General features: G+C 39.1%; 1 protein-coding gene across 1 annotated transcript in view; it reads left to right on the forward strand.

The window, feature by feature from the left end:
• The window catches only part of DYNC1I1 (dynein cytoplasmic 1 intermediate chain 1), a 262,229-nt gene that overhangs the window by 23,769 nt on the left and 215,352 nt on the right, over window positions 1–23,108 (forward strand). Inside the window, exon 4 of the mRNA XM_004431372.3 lies at window positions 20,386–20,501. Within this exon, the coding sequence (XP_004431429.1) occupies window positions 20,386–20,501 (116 nt within the window). The remainder of the gene's footprint in view (window positions 1–20,385; window positions 20,502–23,108) is intronic.

Here is a 23,108-nt window from a genome sequence, read left to right on the forward strand (position 1 = left end):
TGTGCAACTATGATATACAACTATCTACTGGGCCTTTGGGGGAAAAAAAAAGGAGGATTGGCAATAGATGTTAGCTCAGAGCCGGTCTTCCTCAGCAAAAAGAGGAGGATTAGCATGGATGTTAGCTCAGGGCTGATCTTCCTCACACACACACACACAAAAAAAATGTAGTGTGGAGTCAGTGAGTCTGGGGTACAACCCGAGTCTGTGTTTCCAACAAGCTCCCAAGAGATGCTGAAGCTCCTGGTCTGTGGGCCACACTTAGTGTAAGCAAAAGGGTCCTGGGGTTGAGAACTTAAGCAACACACCCGATGTCACACAGCTGGTAAGTCGCAGAGGCAAGATCTGAATCTCAGATGCCTGACTCCAAAGTCCCTGCTGTCCGTCAGCTGCCTACCAGTTGCCTGATTCATGTGTAACCACTTATGTGCAGGAAATTGAAAGGGCCTGCCTGAGAAAGGTCCTTGCATGCGCTCTGTTAATAGAGGAGCTATTTATCCTCTTTTATTGTGAAGGAGAAATAAGAAGGGAAATTGAATGCCTTGGTAACTATTGCTACTTTGTGCTATCTCTTGTGAAGTCTTTAAAAGATGTGCGGTATCCCTGGCATCTCAGAGACAAAGAATATTGTTGGTGACCATCTTGCGTGTAATATATAAATAAAAAACACCAAAATACCCATGAGCCTTGAAATTGAATGCATTATTTGCAGTAACTGACGGGGGGAAGCCAGTTATGCACCAGGCCCTGCCGTCGTGCTCCATCTGGCCCGACCTCCCCCGATGCTCCTGCTCCAGCCCATATGCACCCTTGCATTTGGTTCTCTTCACCGCATGGGAGATGCTTGGTGCTTCCAGATGTGGATGGGCTCTGGGGTGTCAGTGATACATGAAGCAGTTTACATGCTGAAATCAATCAGGCTTCATTACAAAACAAAACAAAACAAAAAGGCGGGGGGTGTGGAGTTTGAATATTTGGCTCTGGGCTTCCTTCCGTGAATACGGCCATGGCTTCCAATATCAAACAGATGTTCAAAGCAAAGGACGGCTTCTTGCTTTCTCTTGTTGCTTGATATTCACAGGGTCTTCCTTGCGCCTGGGTGTGGAGGGGGTGAAGAGTGGGGAGATGTTCTGTGTATGTATTGTATATGCCATTGCCTTGATGAATGACTTGGTTTGGTTTGGTTTGTTTCCCTCCCCTTTTGTTAATTCTCTGTGTTCTTTTTCCTTTGTGCTGCACAATTAGGACCCTGCAGTGGGACACAGACCCCTCAGTGCTCCAGCTGCAGTCAGACTCAGAACTTGGGTATATGTCTGCTCTTTTGTTACTCCTGTTATTATTTCTTTGCTACAGTTGTGTTGAAATGCTGGAGCTATTGTTGCTCGTTTTCCCCCTTTTGTTGAACTTCCAGTTTAATAAGTTTATTTCATTCTGTTAGTTTTCCCTCTAAAGTTAAGCTTTGAAGAAAGTCTCTCTTTGTGGAAAACACCACAAAAAGATGGCTTTTAATCTCCCCTTCTTAATTCCTATTATTGCAAAACAACAGTCCCCAAAACAAAAATACAAACACATAGCCACACCTTTGAGGTGGGGCACACAAATTCTGTGATGGGGGATACCTTTGACTTTATCCTAAACATCCTCCCCCTTTACTAACAGGTTAATTTTAGTCTAAAATCAGTATTAAAATGTTGTGTCTTGTTTGTTTTTCCTTTTCACTTTTTTGGGGACTCGCAATAAGCATTTAATATGAATTAAGTTTGAGCATATAAAGATTCCTGTTAAAGAAAAGCACACGTTGACTTCCTCGATGTTAAGAAATCGCAAATATTTGATGATGGGTAATGTCTCCTACATCCTAAAGATCATTTTTTTCAGGTGGAAATATATTGTCAGAGGTTAAAAGATAACTTCAGATTTGAAAAATTCATCCACAAAGCATAAACACACAGGCATATCCTAGAAACTTAGTTTTATTTCTCTTATAGGATTGTAGTTAGCTATTGTCACACATGAGATATTTATGTACAGTGGGGTGCTTGTACCAGCTCGGGCTCAAGCTCAAGAGAGCTGACTGTGTGCTTCTCTTCTCAACTTTGCATTCGGTGAAATCAGCTTGAAATCAGCCATAGTGGGAGTATTTACACCACAAAAATTGGCAAATGCTACAAACCAGGGCTTGCTCCATTTCCCCCAAGCCAGTTATTAAACATTTACCAACATGCCACTGGGTACCTCAATTGTGAATAGCAAATCTTATTACAGTATTTTATGTAACTATTGTTTTTTCTTTCTGTATATAACCCAGTGAATCCCAAAGTGGGCATTTATTTCTATTTATTTTGAATTCCTGAGATTCCTGGGCATGTGTCTGTAGGTTTCTATCAATTTCAGTGCCTGTAGGTGTACAAGGAGGTTAAAGGGCTGTTTGCACGTGAGGTTAAATGCTATCTGCCTATGTCCATTTGTGTACGCAAAAGTTCTTGGCAGACTCATAACAATACTAAACCAAGGAATTATCCTAACATGTCAGGTAAATGATACACTATTTTTTTTAACATTAATAAATTTTTGGCTATTTAGTTATATAGTTCATTGTATGTTATATTTAAATTTGTATTATTTAAATAACCGAGAAATGAGGCTTAAATCAAGCAGAGAAACAAAGAATATATAGTATGTTATGGTTCAGGGGAACTTCAGAGTGCAGGTCTTCAATATATCATTGTGCTTAAAAAAAATGAGCATGGAACTGGCAGAAAGTCTACCCTATCTATGCGCTTAAGTTAACAGATTTTTAGACAGATTGTGGCATTGCTAAATTACACTCGCTCATGTGGAACACTTAGGAATTTTTGCATTTATATCTGTTTTCCAAGCGAAAACTTAGTTGACTATACAGGTTAAAACTAATGTTTTATTCTAGGGAGATGGCATATCTGTGGCTTCCACCTTGCCTGCCACATTTTACTTCAGAGTAGACCCAGTGAGTCAGAGAGTGACAAAGACGAGGCTCGCTGTTCACTGAGTCGTTTATCTTTGAGAGTTTGGAAGGAACATTCAGAGAATATTTGAGAGGGGAGATTATTTTAGCCATGTTACAATTTCAAATATTGATTTAATTAAAACTTTCTCTTTTTGGTAGTCCTTATGGGCAGAGTGGTCTCTCTCTCATACATAATTTTATGAAATATACGTCAGGCAACAAGATTTCTCTAGAGACAATTTTATTTCCTCTTCTTGATCCTTGGCCTGGGATTGACCATAGCCCATGGTTTGCTCTGTCACTTGATTTTTTTTTTAAACAGCTTTGTTGAAGTATAATGGACATAAAAAAATGCTGCACACATTGAAAGTATTCAAATTGCTAAGTTTTGACATGTACACACATCCATGAAACCATCACCACAATCAAGATAATGACCATATTCATCATCCCCACAAGTTTCCTCTTGCCCCTTTGTAATCTTCACTCCTGCTTTTCCCCATCCCCCCAAACTCCTACTCTGCTTTCTGTCGCTATACATGAGTTTACATTTCCGAGAATGTCATATAAATAAAATCATGCAGTAGGTACTCTTTTGACTGACTTCTTCCACTCAAAAGAGTTATTTTGCAATTCGTTTATGTTAGGTGTGTATCAAGAGGTCATTCCTTATTGTTGATGAGTGGTATTTCCTAGTATGGATATACCACAGTTTGTTTATCCAGTTAGTTTTTGATGTACATTTGGGTTGGGTACATTTCCAGTTTTTGCCCATTACAAATAAAACTGCAGTGGACATTCATATACGAATCTTTTTATGGACATATGCTTTCCTTTCTTTTGGGTAAATACCACCAAGTAGAATGGCTGAATCATGTAGGGGATGTACATTTAACGTAAGAAGCTGTCAAACTGTTTTCAAAATGGTTTTTGCCATTATATATTCTCACCAGCAGTGTGTGAGAACCTCAATTCCTCTATATTCTTGACAATACTTAGTTTAGGCTTTAAAAAAAATTATCTTTTAACCATTATTAAAGGAGAGTAGTGGTATCTTATTGTGGTTTTAATTTGCATTTCCTTAGTGAATAATGATGTTGACTATCTCTTTATGTGCTTATTTGCCATTTGGATATCTTCTCTGATGAATCTGCTTAAATCTTTTGCCTGTGTTGTTTTTGAATTGGATTGTTTGTTTTCTCATTATTGTTGGAGTTTTGAGAGTTCTTTATATATTCGGGATATGATCCTTTATCTGACATATAATTTGTAAATATTTTCTCCCACTCTATGACTTGTGTTTTCATTCTCTTAACAGTATCTTTAAGACACTTTTAAATTTTGACAAATTCCAATTTACAGATTTGTTCTTTTATGGATCATGCTTTTGTTGACATAATTTCAATTTTCAATGATTCCTTTAAGATTTGGTAAAATACAATTCATCTGTGAAACCATTTGGGTTTGTAAATTCATTCTGGGGCAGGTTTAAAAATGCAAATTCAGTAACTTTAATAGTAATGGAGCTATTGAGATTATCTATGTTTTTCTGAGTGAGCTTTGGCAGTTTGTGTCTTTCAAGTAATGTGTCCATTTCATCTCCATTGGCAAATGTATTGGCCTAAAATTGTGTATATTCCCTTATCATCTTTTAAATATCTGCAGAATATGTAGATATAATCACCTCACTCATTCCTGATATTGGTAAATTTTGTCTTCTCTCTTTTTCTCCTGATAAGTAAGAGGTTTATCAATTTTATTGCTCTTCTCAAAGAACCAGCATTTGGTTTCATTGATTTTCTCTATTTTTCTATTTCACTGATTTCTACTCTGATCTTAATTATTTCTTTTCTTCTGCTTATTTTGTCTTTAATTTGCTTTTCTTTTTCTAGTTACTTAAAGTGGAAGCAGAGGTCATTGATTTGAGTCCTTTCTTCATTTCTAATTGGTGTGTAGTGAATAAAATTCCCCTTAATTCCTGCTTAGCAGCATCTTGAAAATTTTGATGTATTTTTTGTCATTTTCATTCAGGTCAAAATACTTTATAATTTCCCTTTTTATTTCATCTACCTGATGAGTTATTTGGAAGTGTGTTATTTAGTTTCCAAATATTTTGGGATTTTCCAGAGATCTTTTGGTTATTGATATCTAATTGAATTCTATTATGGTTAGAGAATATACTTTGTATTATTTGTATCCTTTTAAATTTGTTGAGACTTATTTTATGGTCCATAGAATGATCTGTCTTAGTGAATGTCCTATGTGCCCTTGAAAAGGATGTGTATTTTGCTGTCATTGGTGAAATGTTCTATAAATGTCAGTTAGGTCAAGTTGGTTGATTATGTTGTTCAAATACTCTGTATCCTTCACTATTTTCTCTCTTCTGGTTCTATCAGTTATTGGCGGAGAGGTGCTGAAGTTTCTAACTACAATTTTGATATTTCTATTTCTCCTTGCAATTCTATCAGTTTTTGCTTCATGTATTTTGAAATTTTGTTACTAAGTGCATAAATGTTTGGGATTCTTATGTCTCTTGATGAATTGATCCCTTTATCATTATGAAATGACCTTCTTTATCCCTGGTTATATATTTTGCTCTGAAATCTCCTTTGTCTGATATGAATATAGCCACACTAGTTTTCTTTGGAATGGTGTTAGCATGGTATATCTTTTTCCATTCTTTTACTTTTTAACCTTTTGTCTCTACATTTAAAGTGCATTTCTTGTAGGCAGCATATAATTAGGTGCTTTAATGTTTTCAAAACCAAAGATATAATAAATACTTTTAAGACATAAAAAGCTGAAAGAAAGCCTTAACAGAAGACCTTCACTATAAGAAGCATTGAGGGATATCCACCAGGCAGAAGTCTTTTTCTTTCAGTACTTTAAAAGTGTTGCTTTGTTGTCTTCTCATTCGCGTTGTTTATGACCAGAAATCTGTTGTCATACTTGTCTTTATTCCTCTGTATGTAATGTCATTTTTGTTTGATTTTTTGGCTACTTTTAAAATGTTCTCTTTTTCACTAATTTTGAGCAATTAGATTACAGTGTGCCTTGGTGTAGTCTTCTTCATGCTTCCTGTGCCTGGGATTCATTGAGATTTTTGGCTCATTGACTTTATAGTTTTCAATAAACTTGGAAAATTTTGATCATTATTTTTTCAAATATTTTTTTCTGTCTCCCATTCTTCTCTGGGGATGCAAATCACATGTATGTTAGGCAACTTGCTCCATTTATTTCTTTTTATTTTCTATCTGTGTTATATTTTGGATAGTTTCTGTTGATGTGTTTTTGTGATCACTATTCTTTTGTTGTATAACTTCTAATATTCCATGAAGCCTACCCAGTGAATTTTAATTTCATACATTTTAATTTTCATCTCTAGAAGTTCAATTAGGGGCTTTTTAAAATATCTTCCATGTTTCTACTTAACTTTTTGAATACATGAAATACAGTTTTAATAACTGTGTTAATATCCTTTCTTGCTGTCCACTCATCTGTATTAGTTCTGGATCAATTTCAATTGATTGACTTATCTCTTCATTATAGTCACATTTTCCTGTTTCTTTACATGTCTGCTAATTTTTGATTGATGTCAGACTTTATGAATATTACTTTTTTAGGTGTTGGATATATGTAAATTCCTATAAATCTTGATATTTGTTTTGAGATACAGTTAACTCACTTGAAAACAGTTTGATCCTTTCAAGTCTTGCTTTTAAGATTTATTAGTCGAGACTAGAGCAGTGCACAATCCACAGCTAGTTAATTCCTGCTACTGAGACAAGTCCCTTATGTATATTCTACACAATGCCCCATAAATCTTGAGATTTTCCAGCCTGGCTGGTGGGAATATGCACTATTGCTGTTCCTGTGTAAGAACTGTTATCACTAATCCCTTCAGGTAGTTCTTCCCTTGGCCTCGGGTAGTTTCCTCACATACGTGCACTGATCAGTACTAAGCTGAATCTTCATGGGCAACTCTCTAAGATCATCTGAGTTTTTCTGTTGTGCAGTTTTCTTCTCTCTGTTATTTTGTCCTGTGACTTCTAGCTGCCTTAGTCTCCCTGGACTCCCAGCTCTGTCTCCTCAACTTAGGGAGTCTGCCAGATTTCATCTGGGTTCCCTCCCAGTATTATGGCCTGGAAACTCCCTTAGTGAAGTAAGCGGAGGAAGTTGTAGGGCTCACCTTTGTTTCTCCTCTCTCATGTGACTGTCCGTCATTGCCTGGCCTCCGGTGTCTTAGAAACTGTTGTTTCATTCAAACTGCTATCCATTTTTTTTGGTTGTTTCAGGCCAAGGGTAGATCTGGTCTCTATGACTCCATCTTGACCAGAAGCACAAATGTTGTGTCACTTGATTCTGGTTTATGTGTTAACTATGTGATCAGCAAAGCAAATGGCAACATAGAGAAATAAGAGAGATGATGTGGCCTTCAGAAAAGAAAATAGCTTCAAGAAAATTGCAAATAAAGTGAGAAAATAAGTGTAACTCAGCTTGTTTTTTACTAGGCAACTGCTTATGAAAGTACCAAAAGTGCTTTGCTTTCTTGGGCTATTATAATAAATTAATGAATTGAAGATAGTAGAAGTGAAAAATAAAATAATGAAATAAAAAGAGTAAGTTAAAAGATCACAGGATAGAAAAAGCCTGTTTAGTCTGGGAAGTGAATAAATGTGTCATTGAAATTTGAGGTTGCAATGGGCAAATTTCAGGGACGGATTATATTTAGAATGTTTTTTGTTGTCTTATGAAGGGAACATAAGTGTAAATGCTCCCATGAGATCCTCCGTCTTTAGGGAGATGTACTGAGTCAGCATAAGGGGAGTGGGGCTTGGAGGGGGGCAGAGATTCTCAATGAAGAGTAGACATCAATGAGTAACGTGGGCATTTCGTGTCCCCTCACTCTGAATTGTTAAACCCAATAACATATAGGAATGTTTAATGGCTTCTGATTTCACTGAAGCCTCACAATTATATTTCCACTTTGTATTAGTAAATTAGACTCTTAATAGGGTTTTTTAAGTATTTGGAAGCAAAGTGAGAATGAGGAAAAAATGAAGCTGTGAGCAAGGAAATCCTTCCTTCCCTGAAGGAGGAACTTAGAGATTCTTTCAGTCATTGAGAGACCTTGTTAGAAGGGGGTGACTTCCTCTATCTCTCAACTTTCTCTTCATTCTTGGCTGAAAGAGAAGGTATTACTCCTGAATCCACCAGGCAGCCTCCTGAATCCACCAGGCAGCATCCCGAACTGTTGTGATGACATGAGAGATCACTCTGTCAACAATAGAAGTGAAACCAACTAGACACCAGGAAAACATATATTCTTCAAGATGGCAGTAGGTATTAGAGAAAATCTAGCCAGGCAGTTCTAGAGGTCTTTTCATGTTTTAAAGTTGTTTCCATTTGCCTAACAGAACAGTAATAACCTCATTAGCTTTTGATGATGTAATCCTCTTTTGATTTATTCTCCAAGTTTTGTCAAATGTTCTTACGCATTATGTTTAGATCTCTGGTTTGAATTAATCATTAAGGTTTCCCATGTGACAATACCTGGTATTTTCTTGAGAATGATGTGGTTTTTGTTCTTGAGCAAACTGCCAATCTCTGATTCTTCAATAACACCTAATCGCACTTTCTACAGAAACTGAAATATGGAACAGCATCTTGTAATGTGTATGTGTGTGTATCAAAAGGTAATGGTAAAATGCTTTTCAGAATCTGTAAATATAGAATGAATTCTGACCCATGAAAAACTTCAATAAATTGGTTTTAACAGATCCAATCAAAATTTTGTCATCAGAGGGAGAAAGCACTTTGGCCACCTCTTATCATACTCATGTATTCAGTCCCCAAACATTTCTTGAGAAGCTGGCACCTTGCAGTCTCTGTTCTCTGCCCTCAGGAATCTTGAGAAGGCAATTATGGGATATTTTCTGTACCACACTAGCAACTGGATTTTTGAAAAACAGTGTTCCTTCTTTATTCTATTTCAGAAAAATGAATATGGCTAATTGGTGAGGATGTGTGTTTATACTTTGGTACTCAGTGACTTGAAGAATTCTATAATTTTACAGTTTTATGTTGCAACTTCTGTAGAAGGTTGTTCATAAATATCAAGTTAATAAAACACCGTTCCTATAAAATTTTTGTATCATCATTGTCCTTTGTATATAATATTGAAGAAAACGCACTTCTGTACCTTCAGTCCTTATAATTCTGAACTTTCAATTTCTTTTGTAACATGGGTACTTGGTAGCAGAACTTCCACCAATGTTGCCCACCTCTATTAAAACCATGACTATCTTGACTCTTCTCTCTTCCCAGAAGTTTGCAAGATTTATTGTGTTATGAAATTCAAGGCAAACCCTTTGGCTATGCCTGTTGACTGAGCCAGACTTGACATTTGCTTCTGTTCGGGAAAAATGCTTTAGCTGCCAGACTAATATCTCTGCACAGTAAGAAGCAAATATCATGGAAACAAAATAAATACTTCCTCAAATGATTTTTCAAATGTGAACATAGGAAATGGAAACTCATCCTTCTTGAAGTAATCAGAAAAGGTCAGCCATCAAGCTGCTTTTCAGTCCTTGGAGGAAAACACCCACTCTGAACATCGATGATAAATCGAGTGTGCTGAGGGGGCCGCAATGCCAGGCTCACTTCCTCTCTGTGCTGCCCCACCCTCATCTTTCCTCCATATGGTGGCCCAGTCCCAACTGTAGGAATCAGTCCTTAGGTGTCACACCTTGATACCTAATTGTGCTAGAGTAGTGTTTGGAAAACAAATAAACGTTTTGTCATTTTTTAAAACCTCTTTCATATCCCGTGAGTTTCCATGCCCTTGGTTCCTATATTCTCCTTTTCTATGGATGCAGCATTTTCTCACATGATTCTCAGTTGGTGGTTCCAGGGCCACATTTTCTGTTTTGTCCTCTTTTCTGAACTTTGGTCTTACATCTCATGCAACTGGAAAACCCCTCACCACAAACTCATCCAGAGGTACTCATTTTTACCCCAAAGCAGATCTTTCTCTGGATTCCCCCACATCTTCTAGTTACACCACTCGCTTTTCTTCCTGTAAGGCATGAAGCCTTGAAATAACCTCCGATCTATTCCTTTCTCTTCACCCTCCGTATCAAGTAAACTGCTAAGGTCTACCCTTAATTCTTTTCCAGAGTCACCAAACTAGAGCATTTCCTTTCCATTCCCAGGGCCATGACCACTGCGTGCTTTCTTATCACCCTGCACCAAGTCTCCACACCTGTTAGACCATTGGTCACAAATCCAGTAATCATTTCTCTGGCCACCCTTTTAGAATTAAATTAAATTTTCCTGGGTTCTCTGGTTACTGAACCCACACACCCTTTGCTTTTAGATCCTTCCTCAGTTCCCCCTTTTCTCCACACTCACCTTCTAAGGTCTTTCCTACACATAGCCTCTGGTCACTCATTGGTCCAAGAGGGAGATTTAGACTCCATTCTTCACATAGTTGCTATATGTCTCTTTGCAGCTGTCGGTTTCTTACTTAGTAACTTTCAGTAATTCCTCATTGTCTATAGTATAAAGTCCAAGTTCTTTAGCCTGAGACTTAAAGCCCTCAAATCATCTGGCCTCTATGTACCTCCCTAAACATATCTCCCATTGCTCCTCAACTTAAAACTTCTTCTGAAAAACTGGTCTTTCAGGCATAAAGTGTGAATTCGGAATCTAGATCTTTGTATATACAGGACCACCTTCCTAGAACACTCTTCTCATTCCTTTCCACTTGACTGAGTCCTGCCTATCCTTCAAGACTTACATCAAGCCTTCTATTCTTAGTGAAAACTTGCTTCATTTACCCAAACACATGGTAACCTACCCATTATACTCTCCTGTCCCACTTATTATGTGAATCGCTTATGTTGGCTATTGTTTGCTAACTTCCATTCTTATTTGCCTTTTGATGTGTGTGTTCGATCTCCTCATTCTCTCTGTGTTGTAAGGATCTGGCATAGTGCCTTGCTTCAAAAATTGTTTGTGGTTGCTGATAGTGATGTTGGCCAAAGTAGTTCCTTTGCCAGTTGTCAAGGACACTATTGGTACCCACATAAGATTTTTGAACAAGGAAGACAATGGCACAATTATCTTTCTCACTGTCTTAGGGGGCTCTTCTTTAAGAAACCTTAAGGAATTTTATGAACAACAGTAGGAAAAAAATCTCTGGCAACACCATTAATGTATCTTGGGGATGAAATACTCACATGCAAATAAGCAGGAACAAAACCCAGCAGGATTGAATCTGGGCCCAATGCAGACATGCTTTTATTCCTTGGCCTTGACCTACTTTGGCATCTGGCCAAATAACTCCTTGTCTCTGAGAACATCTGTTCCTAGTATTATCTGCTTGACTTCCAGGTCCCTTCCCTGCTTCACAGACTGCCCATTATTGCAATGACTCCTTTTGGTTTCCTGCCTTCTGAGTGCCACAAGCTGGCTTCTGAGGCAAGCTCCTGACTCTGCCACCTTATGTACCCTCATGCCTCTCCTTCCATTGGGTCTAACTACTATATCCTCAGCATTATAATTTCCAGTCATTGAACCCTCTGAGACTGCTATTCAAAGATCATTATTGAGAGTCTTTTGTGATTCACAATTTGTCAAATTTGAAGTGTTCCTTAAATGGCTGAGGTATATTTTTATTCTGGCTTTTCTGTGTCATTGCACAGGCTCTTGCACTGTGACATTAAAAAAAGATCCTACTAAAGTCAGACTCACTCTTTCTTGCAGCTTTACCTCCCAATATTGGTGATGGGTCAGAAAATGAATCATCCACTCTGATAATCTTTGAGGATTAACTGATGACATCTGTGAAATTCTCATGGCAGCCATCTTGCTTGAAGTTTAGCTGTCTGAAGCCAGATCTCTAATATTGTTTGGTTCCCTTTTATGAGTTCAATAGAGATGGTACAGCAATATTTATGCAGTTTTCTTGGCTGATCTTGAAGATGAAATGCACGAACATCAAAATTTGCTGTGTATAATTCACTGTGGTCTGAAATTAGAGCATCAGAATATGAGATATGAAATCATATCTAACTGATTCAGGAAGAGTTTGATAATGCTCATGCCACTGGTGGAAGGCATGCTCAGGTGCTCTAAGAACTTGCATGAGCCCTGGGAAGCTTTCAGGTGATGAGGGCCCTCCTCTTGAATCCATCCTTCCACAGTCAGATTTGGCCACTGCTTGGAGCCAATGAGCATCAGGGAGGATCAACATTCATGACAAAAGACTTTTTCTGCTCTCCTGCTCATCTTGCCTCTGAACATTAAGAAAAATTAAGCATGGAGCAATTGGATATTCACATGCAAAAGAATGAAGTTGGGCCCCTATTTTACACCATATACAAAAGATCTAAATGTAAGAGCTAAAACTGTAAAAACTCTTAGGAGAAAACATAGGTATGAGTCTTTGTGACCTTGGATTGGGCAATGATTTCTTAGATATGATATCAAAAGCACAAGCAGCTAATGAAAAAATAGATAAATTGGTCTTAATTAAAATTGAAGGCTTTTGCACTTCAAAAGACACCATCAAGAAAGTGAAAAGGCAACTCACAGAATGGGAGAAAATATTTGCAAATCATATATCTGATAAGGGTCTAGTATCCAGATTGTGTAAAAATCTCTTACAAGCCAACAATAAAAAGACAACCCAATTTTAAAATGGGCAAAGAATTTGAATAGGCATTTCTCCAAAGAAGGTGTACAAATGGGCAGTAAGCACATGAATAGATTCTCAACATCATTAGCTATCAGGGAAATACAGCTCAAAATCATAATGAGATACTACTTTCCGCTCACTAGGATGGCTATAGTAAAAAAGGCAGAAAATAATACGAGTTGATACGGAGGTGGAGAAATTGGAACCCTTATACACTGCTAGTAAGAATGTAAAGTGGTGCAGCTGCTTTGGAAAACAGTTTGACATTTCCTCAAAAAGTTAAACATAGAATTAACATATGACCCAGCAATTTTGCTCTTAGGTATATACCAATTCCAAGGGAATTCAATTCAATTCCAAGAGAAAGGGAAACCATACATACACACAAAACTTGTACACAGATATTCATAGTGGCATTACTCATAATAGACAAAAGTGGAAACAACCCAAATGTCCACCAACTGCTGAATGGCTTAAAAGTAAGTGGTATATCCATACAATGGAATATTATTCATCAATAAAAAGGAATGACATTCTGATACATGCTATAACGTGGATGAACCTTAAAATATTAAACTAAGTGAAAGAAGCAAGACACAAAAGGCCACATGTTGTATTATTCCATATATATGAAAGTAGACGGCAAGTAGATTAGTGGTTGCCGGGGGCTGGGAGCGGGGGGATTGGCGAGTGACTGCCAAAGGTGCAGGATTTCTTTTAGCGGTAATGAAAAGGTTGTGTAATTATATAGTGGTGAGGTTACACAACTTTGTGAATATTCTAAAACCTACTTAATTGTATACCTTAAAGGGGGATTATATAGTATGTGAATTTTATTTCAATAAAAAAAAATTAAGGCAGCCTTGATCTTAAGTCTCTGATCAAAGAGCTCTGCTTCCCCTTGCCGTCCATAATCAACCCCCACCACCCAGATCCTGGACATGTCAAAATTATTTTACCCACTTAAATTTTTTACTTTTATTCTTAAAGGCAACTAGATAGTAGTTTCTTTGAAATCTAGTGGGTTTTCTTTAGCGTTCCACATGTAGGCACAAAACAAGGACTCTCTCCATATTTGTGTCACGGATGCAATAGCTTCAGAAGCTGAAGTCCTGTAGTTTATGACTTTGAAAGGAATGGAGGTCTTTTCAGAAAGTAGGGACAAAGCCAGGATATCTTGCTTTGGTAGGTAACTCATGGTTTACAAGCATTTATTCAGTATAGTATTAAAAATAATGCTTAAAAGTATTAGTCACATTTTTCAGTAAGGTTTTTCTTGAAATTTTCTTTATCTTTGACATGGGAGAAGAGCCACATGGTATATATTTATTAGAATTCCAATGGCAATGTACATATTTCTCATGGTGTTAATGATAGGACAGAATCCTTTTATTTAGGAGTAAGTCTGCATAACCCCAACTTTCTTCAGCTCTGGTAGATATTATAGACCATGCTGAAATCACACTTCGGGCATCATCTTCCTTGGATAATGAAACTTTGTAAGTAGCCAGCAAGGCCATGCTAACCTTGTTGTGAGGATAGACAAAGACATCTCAATTGAACCAGAAACAGAAAGGGGAATGGGGACAGTGATTCATGCAAGAAGTAGTTTTCTTCTTGTGATGCATAAGGTCCAACCCAGGACAAATGGACAGAACCTGGGTACGCTGGACTATGTTAGTGATGAACTGGAAATCTTTATACCCTGAGCACTGGCAAATAACCTTCTCAAAATTCGAATAGCTTCAATGTTTGTTCTTTATCAAGATCTGATTTTTCTTTCCAGTAGAAACATTTGAACTTTGGTGCAGTATGGCTTTGCTCAGCCAGCTTGCTCAGCCAATTTGATAGGACCAGGTAGAGAGGAAGCTTCCAGGACTTTTAGTGGGAAGTCCAACCTTAGCCCTGGGGAGACATGGGCCCCATGTCACTCTAGGATCATGCCAAGTCAGCTTGTGAGGGATCCGTGGTTCCGTTGCCCAATGTCTCTGGCATCCCCTGCCTGACTTTTTAGTTTTAGCTCTAGAATCAACTCTTGCACCAGTGCCTTAGTATTTCATACACTGCAGCATCCTTTTTCTGACACTCATCCTCTCACTCATCTTTGTTCATCTCTGTACCTGGCCCATCTCATAGAGCTCCATAAGCTTGGTCCAGAGACATCTCCCTATGCAGTGGGACTAAGGCCTCATCCTCTAGGATTCTACTGCAGGGTGGGGAGGCCCAAGTGAATCTGGTTAAACAGTGAAGTCTGTCTCTGCACTGTAGTATTTCTAAGTCAGTGGTACTCAGCCTTTAGTGAGCATCAGAATCACCAGGGGGGTGGGAGGGTATTAAAACACAGATTGCTGGACCTACCCCCCAGAGTTTCTGGTTCAGCAGGTTTGGGGTGGGGCCTGTGAGTTTGCATTCCAACCTGTCTCCAGGTAGCAGTGTTGCTGCTGGTCAGGGACCACAGTTTGGTAACCACTGCTCTAGGACTTCTCCCATTTAGGTTTTCTCTATATTTGTTAATTGTGGTCACAATAAATCCAAATTTGTGAGACTTCATTGTACTTGTTAGGTGATTTTGAATTGTTTTCTTATGGTTATTTAGAACATAATATATATTTAATTCAGCATATTTAATATTTTTTTAAAGTCTCTTTTTTTAGAATAAATTACCAAGGCAAAAATACAAAGTAAGATTTAATAATAATGCCATGTCCACCATGGCATAGATCATTGACATCTCAATTTATATTTCTGTATCACGCCTTCTGCCTTTTCCTCCTTCTGTTCTTCTCTTCTTCCCTCCTTTCCTTGCTCAAACATTTATTTAGTGCCTGCTCTGTACCTGACACTGAATTAGGCCCCAGCGTACAGAGACAAATCAGTGAGGGATAAATAAGCAAGTTTGCAGGCAAGTAACAGCAGCTTTGCTGGAAGCATATGTGCGTCCAGTAGATAGGGGATGAGCTTTGCGGGAGGGGTGGTAGGATGGCAGGTAAGGTACCCCAGAGTCAGAACTGAAGAGCTAGCATGGAATTTATAGCCAAATTAGAAGGAAAAGGAATTCTAGTAACATTAATGCTACAATTTTTTTTCCTCCTTTGCGAAGTAGTTTAATTTGCTCCCTTCAATAAAAGAATTATGAGCCGATAAGACCTTGAACAAAAATGAGAAACAAGATGCTCAGTGGTCATACTTTTAAAGAAAATAACTACTGGGGGCCAGCTCAGTGGCGCAAGTGGTTAAGTGCACACGCTCCGCTGCGGCGGCCCGGGGTTCGCTGGTTGGGATCCCGGGCGCACACCGACGCACCGCTTGTCAGGCCATGCTGTGGCAGCGTCCCATATAAAGTGGAGGAAGATGGGCATGGATGTTAGCCCAGGGCCAGTCTTCCTCAGCAAAAAGTGGAGGATTGGCAGATGTTAGCTCAGGGCCGATCTTCCTCACAAAAATAAATAAATAAATAACTACTATATACTTTATCTCTTACACATAGTTATATAATAATTTTGTCAGCTGCTAGAATTGTAGAAATATTTTAGGGAAGTTGAAGAAGGTTTCTATCACAGGGTTGTATAAATGGATGGATTCTGGATCCTCTGAGACATACAGACCCAGGACTGGTCCAGGAGAGACTCAGAACTGAGGACTGGGAGAACACACCTAAGAGGAAGGTCTCTGCTGTGGAAGGGCACCGCCTGCTGGCCAGCCTTTCTGGACCGGCTAGGGCTGGGTGCAATTGTGTATTACTCACCTTGGAAACATGATCCTTCCATTATGTCCTAATAATCTAGGCCTGGCCTACTCATCAAGAATCCTTTCCATGCTTATAAAATGAACGCATATGTTTGGACCTCTACTCTATTAGGTTGTAAGAGTGTGCGTTAGTGAGCAGATGGTCCTAAGGCGTTAGGAGAAATGCAGGAGAACAAGGTCAACAAAGCACAGTTTTTAAGTGCGTGGCCCTTGGACTTACTGTTGGACAGAGCCAAGGCCCATCTCTGTCACTTACTAGCACTGTGATTTTGAGCAAATTACTTAACATCACTGAGCCTCCATTTTCTCATCTGTAAAATTGGAATATGATATAAAATTTTAATGAGGATAAGATAACATAAAAATAAAAAATAAGATAGTGAAGTATTTGGCATATTATAAGTACATGGTTACTAAAACAACAGCAAAAAAGCCACCAAGAACAAAGCATTTGATATAAATGCAGCTTAATCAACCTGGAGATTGCATGACAAGATACAGTAGTCTGCCAGTACACTGTAAGCCGTGTTATGAGAAGTTGCTTTAAAATTATAAATTGTTTCAGACAGATTCACCTTCAAGCCAGGAGAACCACAAGTTTATCAGGGTGTCAATCAATCAGCACATTGGGAGAATCACATGATCACAACTCAGCTCTTATTTATTTTCGATGGCTTGGGTTGAGCTGAGACTCTGAACTCGCAAACACAGCATCAGTGAGGAAATGGCTGAAACTTTTCAATAATCAATGAGAAAAGAAAATATTTTGTTTGGTGGGATAAACTCACTTATTTAAGCTAAGTTTTGAAAACTGAGAAGTTTCATGGTGATAATACTTTTAGTTAAAGGAAAAGCAAATAGACTCTCCCAAGCAGCCATAATCTTTACATGTGCCCATACAAAGAAATTAGGAGTGGGATACTTACGTTTTATTGGCAGAGGTAATCTTCAAATCTACTATCTTAAAGAGTCTTTAATTTAGAACATTCATAACTCTGCCTTCTCTGATTTTTTTTAAAACACATATAAGCATTATTATAATCAGTCAAAACGATAAATTAGAGATGCTTGAGCCAGGAGCCGCTTACTATGAGCCAGGCGCTAAACTAAGTGCTTGCAAGTATTAGCGTCATCTAATCTTCACAGCAACTCGATGATATGTATGCATTTTACAGATAAGAAACATGAGGCTTAGAGGGGTTTGTGACTTGTCCAAAGCTTTCACCTACCATTCTGCTGGTGAGTGACCAAGCAGAGATTTGAACCCAAGTTTGTGTTTCTGTATGAGTCCATGACTTAACCATTATGCTATACTGTCTCACCAGTTGGTTTTGATTTGCCATGGTGGATTATCAAATTACAGATCAGCCTCCTGTTGCCCAGTGCCTGCTGCTGGTCACCCAACAAGATAGGGCTACAGCTTATGTCCTGTCAGCAAGATGCCCTGGAATCCCTGCCTGCAGGTGTAGGTGCCTCCTAGGGGGACTGTGGAGATCTCTGGGCCTCACACAGGTGCTCAGGGATATTAAGGTCCAGGGTGATCTCTCCATGCCAGGAGTGACCCCGATTTGAAGTGGTGGGGTGCATTACCAGTCCATGTTTCTTTTCCGTCTCTTTGCTTGTGATGAAGACTACCCTCTTGGGGCCTCAGAAAGATGCTCTGGGCTATTCAACAGCAGGAGCTTTTCCTCAGGCAATCCTGGGGTGTCTATTCATGTTTTCTTCTTCAGATGCTTCAAGAAAGACCCATCTTAGGAAGAAAAACATTCTTCTCTGAGCCAAGAAGGCTTTAAAATAATACCTGAATTTCTTACTTTGAAACTTTGAGTCTTTGGTAATTTGACTTGATAATTTTGTTTCTAGTATATTTTGTATGTCTTTCCCTAAGTCTGTGTAAGAAGGTTGTGTGGAAGTGCTGGGGACCCAGCCTGACCCTCCTTTACATCCTGGTCCAGACTTCCAAGTGCATGAGGCCCATGAGGTCCAGGCCTGCGTGGAGCTTGGGCTACAAACTTGTTGGACTGCAGAGACAGCCAGTTAGGCCTGTTCTCTAAACCAGCCTGTGTTTGTTTGTATCTACTTTGTGCACATCTTAGAAGTCACCTCAGTTGTTTTAGTAACTCATAGAAAAGAAGAAATTTTTTCTATTTTTTTTTTTTGAGGAAAATTAGCCCTGAGCTAACATCTGTTGCCAATCCTCCTCTTTTTTACTGAGAAAGATTGGCCCCAACCTAGCATCCGTGCCCATCTTCCTCTACTTTATATGGGACGCCGCCATAGTAAGGCTTGATAAGCGGTGTGTAGGTCCACACCCGGGATCCGAACCCACGAACCCCGGGCCGCTGAAGCAGAGGGCATGAACTTAACTGCTATGCCACTGGGCTGGCCCCCAAGAATAAATTTTTGTTTTCCTAGAATGCTTGGGAGACTGTAGAATGAAATTCCTAGCTGTAGTATGCATTTTCTTTCATTTTATTACTACTACTACTACTAAAAAAATACAATGAGGTTGTGCTATCTGCTAGTAGTAATTAAAAACGATGATGAATAGGTGTGCTTCTACTGATCCTAGAGAGCTAGGGAATGTGGGATTTTGGCTTTCTCTCTTTTTCTTTCTCAGAGACACACACATTACTCTGTGCCTGGAAAATTTTAAGAAATATGGTAGGATATGTCCAATACTAATGCTAAATCTATATATTAAAAATAATCCAGAAACTATTTTAAGATATATGTGTATATACATAATATGTATGTGGTATATGTATTACATGTGATACATATATAATACATATAATGGGGTACCTCTACATTACTCATAACAATCCTAATAGTAAGTACTAGTAATATCTCCATTTTACAAACGAGGAAACTGAGGCACAGAGAGGTTAGGTAACTTGTTGAAGATCACACACAGCTGGTAAGTGGTGGGACTAGAGTCCATATGCTTAACCACCAGACTGTGCTGCCTCCATGACTCGGTGTTTCCTGGGTGACTCAGGAGGCACTTCAGATTCTGGGGGTAACTCAGAACTCACCATTAGGAACCTTAGGTAGGAGTTTGGCTTGGTGGGAAAAGCATTGGACCAGGACTCAGGCCAACAGTATTTCAGCCCTGGTTCTACCATTTACGAGTTGTGTATATTTGAGCACGTCTCTTATACTGAATCTCTCTTTCCTTGTCTGTAAAATGGAGCTGATGGTAACATCAGCCCATAAGCTTCACAGAGGTGTCGTGAAGACAGGTGATAGAATGAATGTGAAAGACATCTGAAAAGGCTTGAAGTGTTCCATAAATATTCAGAAAGGAGTTTTTACATGGCCACGGTTTGGGAAGTCTGAGCTAAGACTTCATCACTCTTAGCCCAGTACCCTCTTCACTCATCTGTGCTGTATCAATGTGTCTTTAAACAAATTCACATGCTGATCTGTGTTAGTTTCTTTTCTGGAGAAATGAGAAGCGTTCCCCCTTTGGAATACGATCCTCTCAGTGCTGTCACAGAGAGCATCTTACTCCAGTAAGGAATCATCTCTCTTTTCTTCACATTTGAGAAGCAGCATTACTTTTCTTTTGTCCTTCTCACCTAAAAGACTAGAATCCTGTATTGCAAGTGAAAATTACCTTTATAAATTTTAATCAAGCAATGTCAGGGATGCTGGAATGAAAGAGGTCTCATCTGAGCTGGACCGAGCCCTGGTTTTATAGATAGAGAAGCTGAGGGTCAGCGTGAGGGCCCTGTCTGACATGACCAGCACATTTGGGCCAAAGTGGGACAAGATCCCAAGTGTCCCAACTTCCAGCCCAGGGCCAGTTCTACTTCGTGACCCTGCCCTTGTGCTGAGGAGCTGAGAGTATTTGGGGTTTGTTTTAGTCCTTTGTTTTGTTACTGTTAGCACCTTTACAAGGAATGCCTTCCTTCTCTGAGCGTTTGTCCTCTGTTACTTCCAGACGAAGACTGCATAAGCTGGGCGTGTCGAAGGTTACCCAGGTGGATTTCCTGCCCAGGGAAGTAGTGTCCTACTCCAAGGAGACCCAGACTCCTGTGGCTACACATCATTCCGAAGGTGAACTGTCTTTCATTTACTTTCCATATTATCTCTGGAGAAATTGGGGGGGAGTCACATCCTTTTTATTGATTTCATATCTTACCATAAGAGATCTCCACACAACACAAACATAATGACACACCGAAGGCTTAAGGCTTCTTCAGCTCTGATTTTGAAAGCTCTGGAGAGGGCACCCGGTGGTACTCCTCCAAAGGACCCATGAACTTTAAAATGGATAACTTAGTGAGGTCACACTTTGTCAAAACTGTGTGAGGAGGGGGGAAATCATCAAAGGATGATGTAATAGAAAGTTTTCTGAATTTTATCAATAAGAAGAGCATGTACATTAAGATTCATCATTTGCAGGAGTCAGCAAACTACAGCACACCACCTGTCCCTCAAAACACAGTGTTTTGGAATACAACCACACCCGATCATTTATGTCTGTATGGCTGCTTTCTTGCTACAATGGTAGGGGTGAGTAGTTGTGACAGAGAACTTATGACTCACATAGCCTAAAATCTTCACTATAATCTGGCGCTTTATAGGAAAACTTTGCTGACCTCTGATACTCTTTGCCAATTGAGATGACAACACACTAGAGTTTCTTGCCATAATTTGAAAAGATTTTCCATGCAAACTCTACATAGGTGAATGGGAATTGAACTCCATGCCTCCTTGTGCATTCCAGAAAACATCAAGTGGAAAATTAACATGCGAATCCCAGTGAATCAAAAAAAATATGCTAATAAGAGAAGTTGAAGCTGATAAATCAAAATGCTTCCTAGAAGTCAAAAATCACACCAAAGTGGAAGAGGTATATGCGTATACTTAAAATAGGATAAGTGAAGTTTGCATTGTTAGAGAATAGCATTATTGTTATAGCTAAGCAAATTCTATTTTTAGTTTATGTTATTTTATTGTTTGGTGTGGTGAAGAGGATGTTAGAATTCTGGGTTCATTCTCGTTATGTAGGAAATATTGAATACACGCCACGAGAAGAAAAAATCATTCTCATTCCCTGTTTGGTTTACAGCAGATATATAAATCAGTGCAGTTTGGTTTGTGCAAGCTACAGAGATTTTTAATTTGGGTTCTAAACACATGATGTCAGAAGCAAAGGGAAGTCTGATTCCTTGAAGCAGAGCGCTGCCTAGAGGCCTTCTGAAAATCTTTCCTGGGTAACACTGGCTGCCCTGCGGAGGATTCTTTGGTTGCAGGGCTTCCATTTTTCAAGTCTGGTATTGAAACGTTTTAGAAGCAAACAAGTAGCACCCTCTGGTGGTGAAATTTTAAACCAACCACGCCAATGAACCTGAGCTCTGTATTAATGTGGCAGAAAACACAAAGTTAGAAAAGCCTGTGGGAGTTCACTAGTCTGTCCTTGGGCCTCCAGGCAGATCAGGAAGATCATTAAAAAACAACCTTACCCCCTAACCAAAACATTTGTTTCAGTTAATTTGCTGCCAGAGGTATTTGCAGAGCTGTAGCCTGAGATATGTTTATTTAGCCCCAAATTTGACCCATAACATAAAGTTATACAACTGAAATAGGAGAAGGAGTGAATTATTTTTTGAAAATGTGCCGACTTCAGATATTGGAAATGGTACAGACATATTTACAAGGGAAGATAAATTAAGGATGAAAAGGCATCAACTCTAAACTTTTAAACAGGAACACATCAACAGGGAAAGCCTGTGCATTCCGTTTTATGACTGCAAAGAGCTTGGGAGCCCTCATTATGCTGTGGTCCGAGCAGCAGGAAAGAAGGAATTTATTTCTCAGCTATTAGCAGAAGTTCTTTTTGTTCTGTTAACAAGATTCCTAGAGTTTTTTTGTGGTGATGGGAGTTTCAGCGGTTCAAATTCCACAGTACAGACTTGCACTCAAAGCTAGCTACTGTAGCTCTGGACAGTAAAGCAATCTCTGATGAGTTTAGGCCAGAAGAACTTGAGGTTTGGGTTCAGCAAAATTGTCCTCTCACCACAGATGATTCCTTGACCTTTGGCTGCCCGGAGACGCCCGGCTGCCTGGCCATGGAGAGTGCCTGTGCTTGCATCTCACCTGCTGTGTGGAGGGAGCTGGCAGGGGGAGAACTGGGAGGTGGCAGCGGGCAGTCGGCAGCGAGGATCTACCACGCAGCAGGTTTGGGTGGGCTTCCAGTTTGGGGCTTGAGCCACGGCAATGTTTTCATGACAACTGCAGCCATTCAGAGGCAGGAAACAGTGAACTACTGGGTTTTATGATACAGTGAGGCTCTTGGATGGATAATATTTAAAGCTGTGGTGTATGTAAGATCCATTTTAGCTCATTTTTGCCCATACTGTATGAAGGAATGCTGATTATTTTTTAAGTCATTATTCGACTATGGAAAATTTAACAATATTCAAACTAATGATCTCAGAGCATTGATCTGTTCTACAGCTAATGGAGTTCTAGTGCGTTCTTTTTTTTTTACATGTCTCTTTACTCTTTAAAATGAAGGGGAAGGGACTTTGGATTTGCCCAAGCTTAAGCCTCTTCTCCACTGTGTACTTTAATGAACATTCTCTTAATTTGTGATCATAATGACCTGTTATGAGAAACACTCCAGAGAATGATTTAAACCAGGAAGATTTAGGAATG

Source organism: Ceratotherium simum, chromosome 1, assembly GCF_057802395.1.
Source record: "Ceratotherium simum simum isolate JZ-2026a chromosome 1, ASM5780239v1, whole genome shotgun sequence".
Classification (NCBI taxonomy): Eukaryota; Metazoa; Chordata; class Mammalia; order Perissodactyla; family Rhinocerotidae; genus Ceratotherium; species Ceratotherium simum.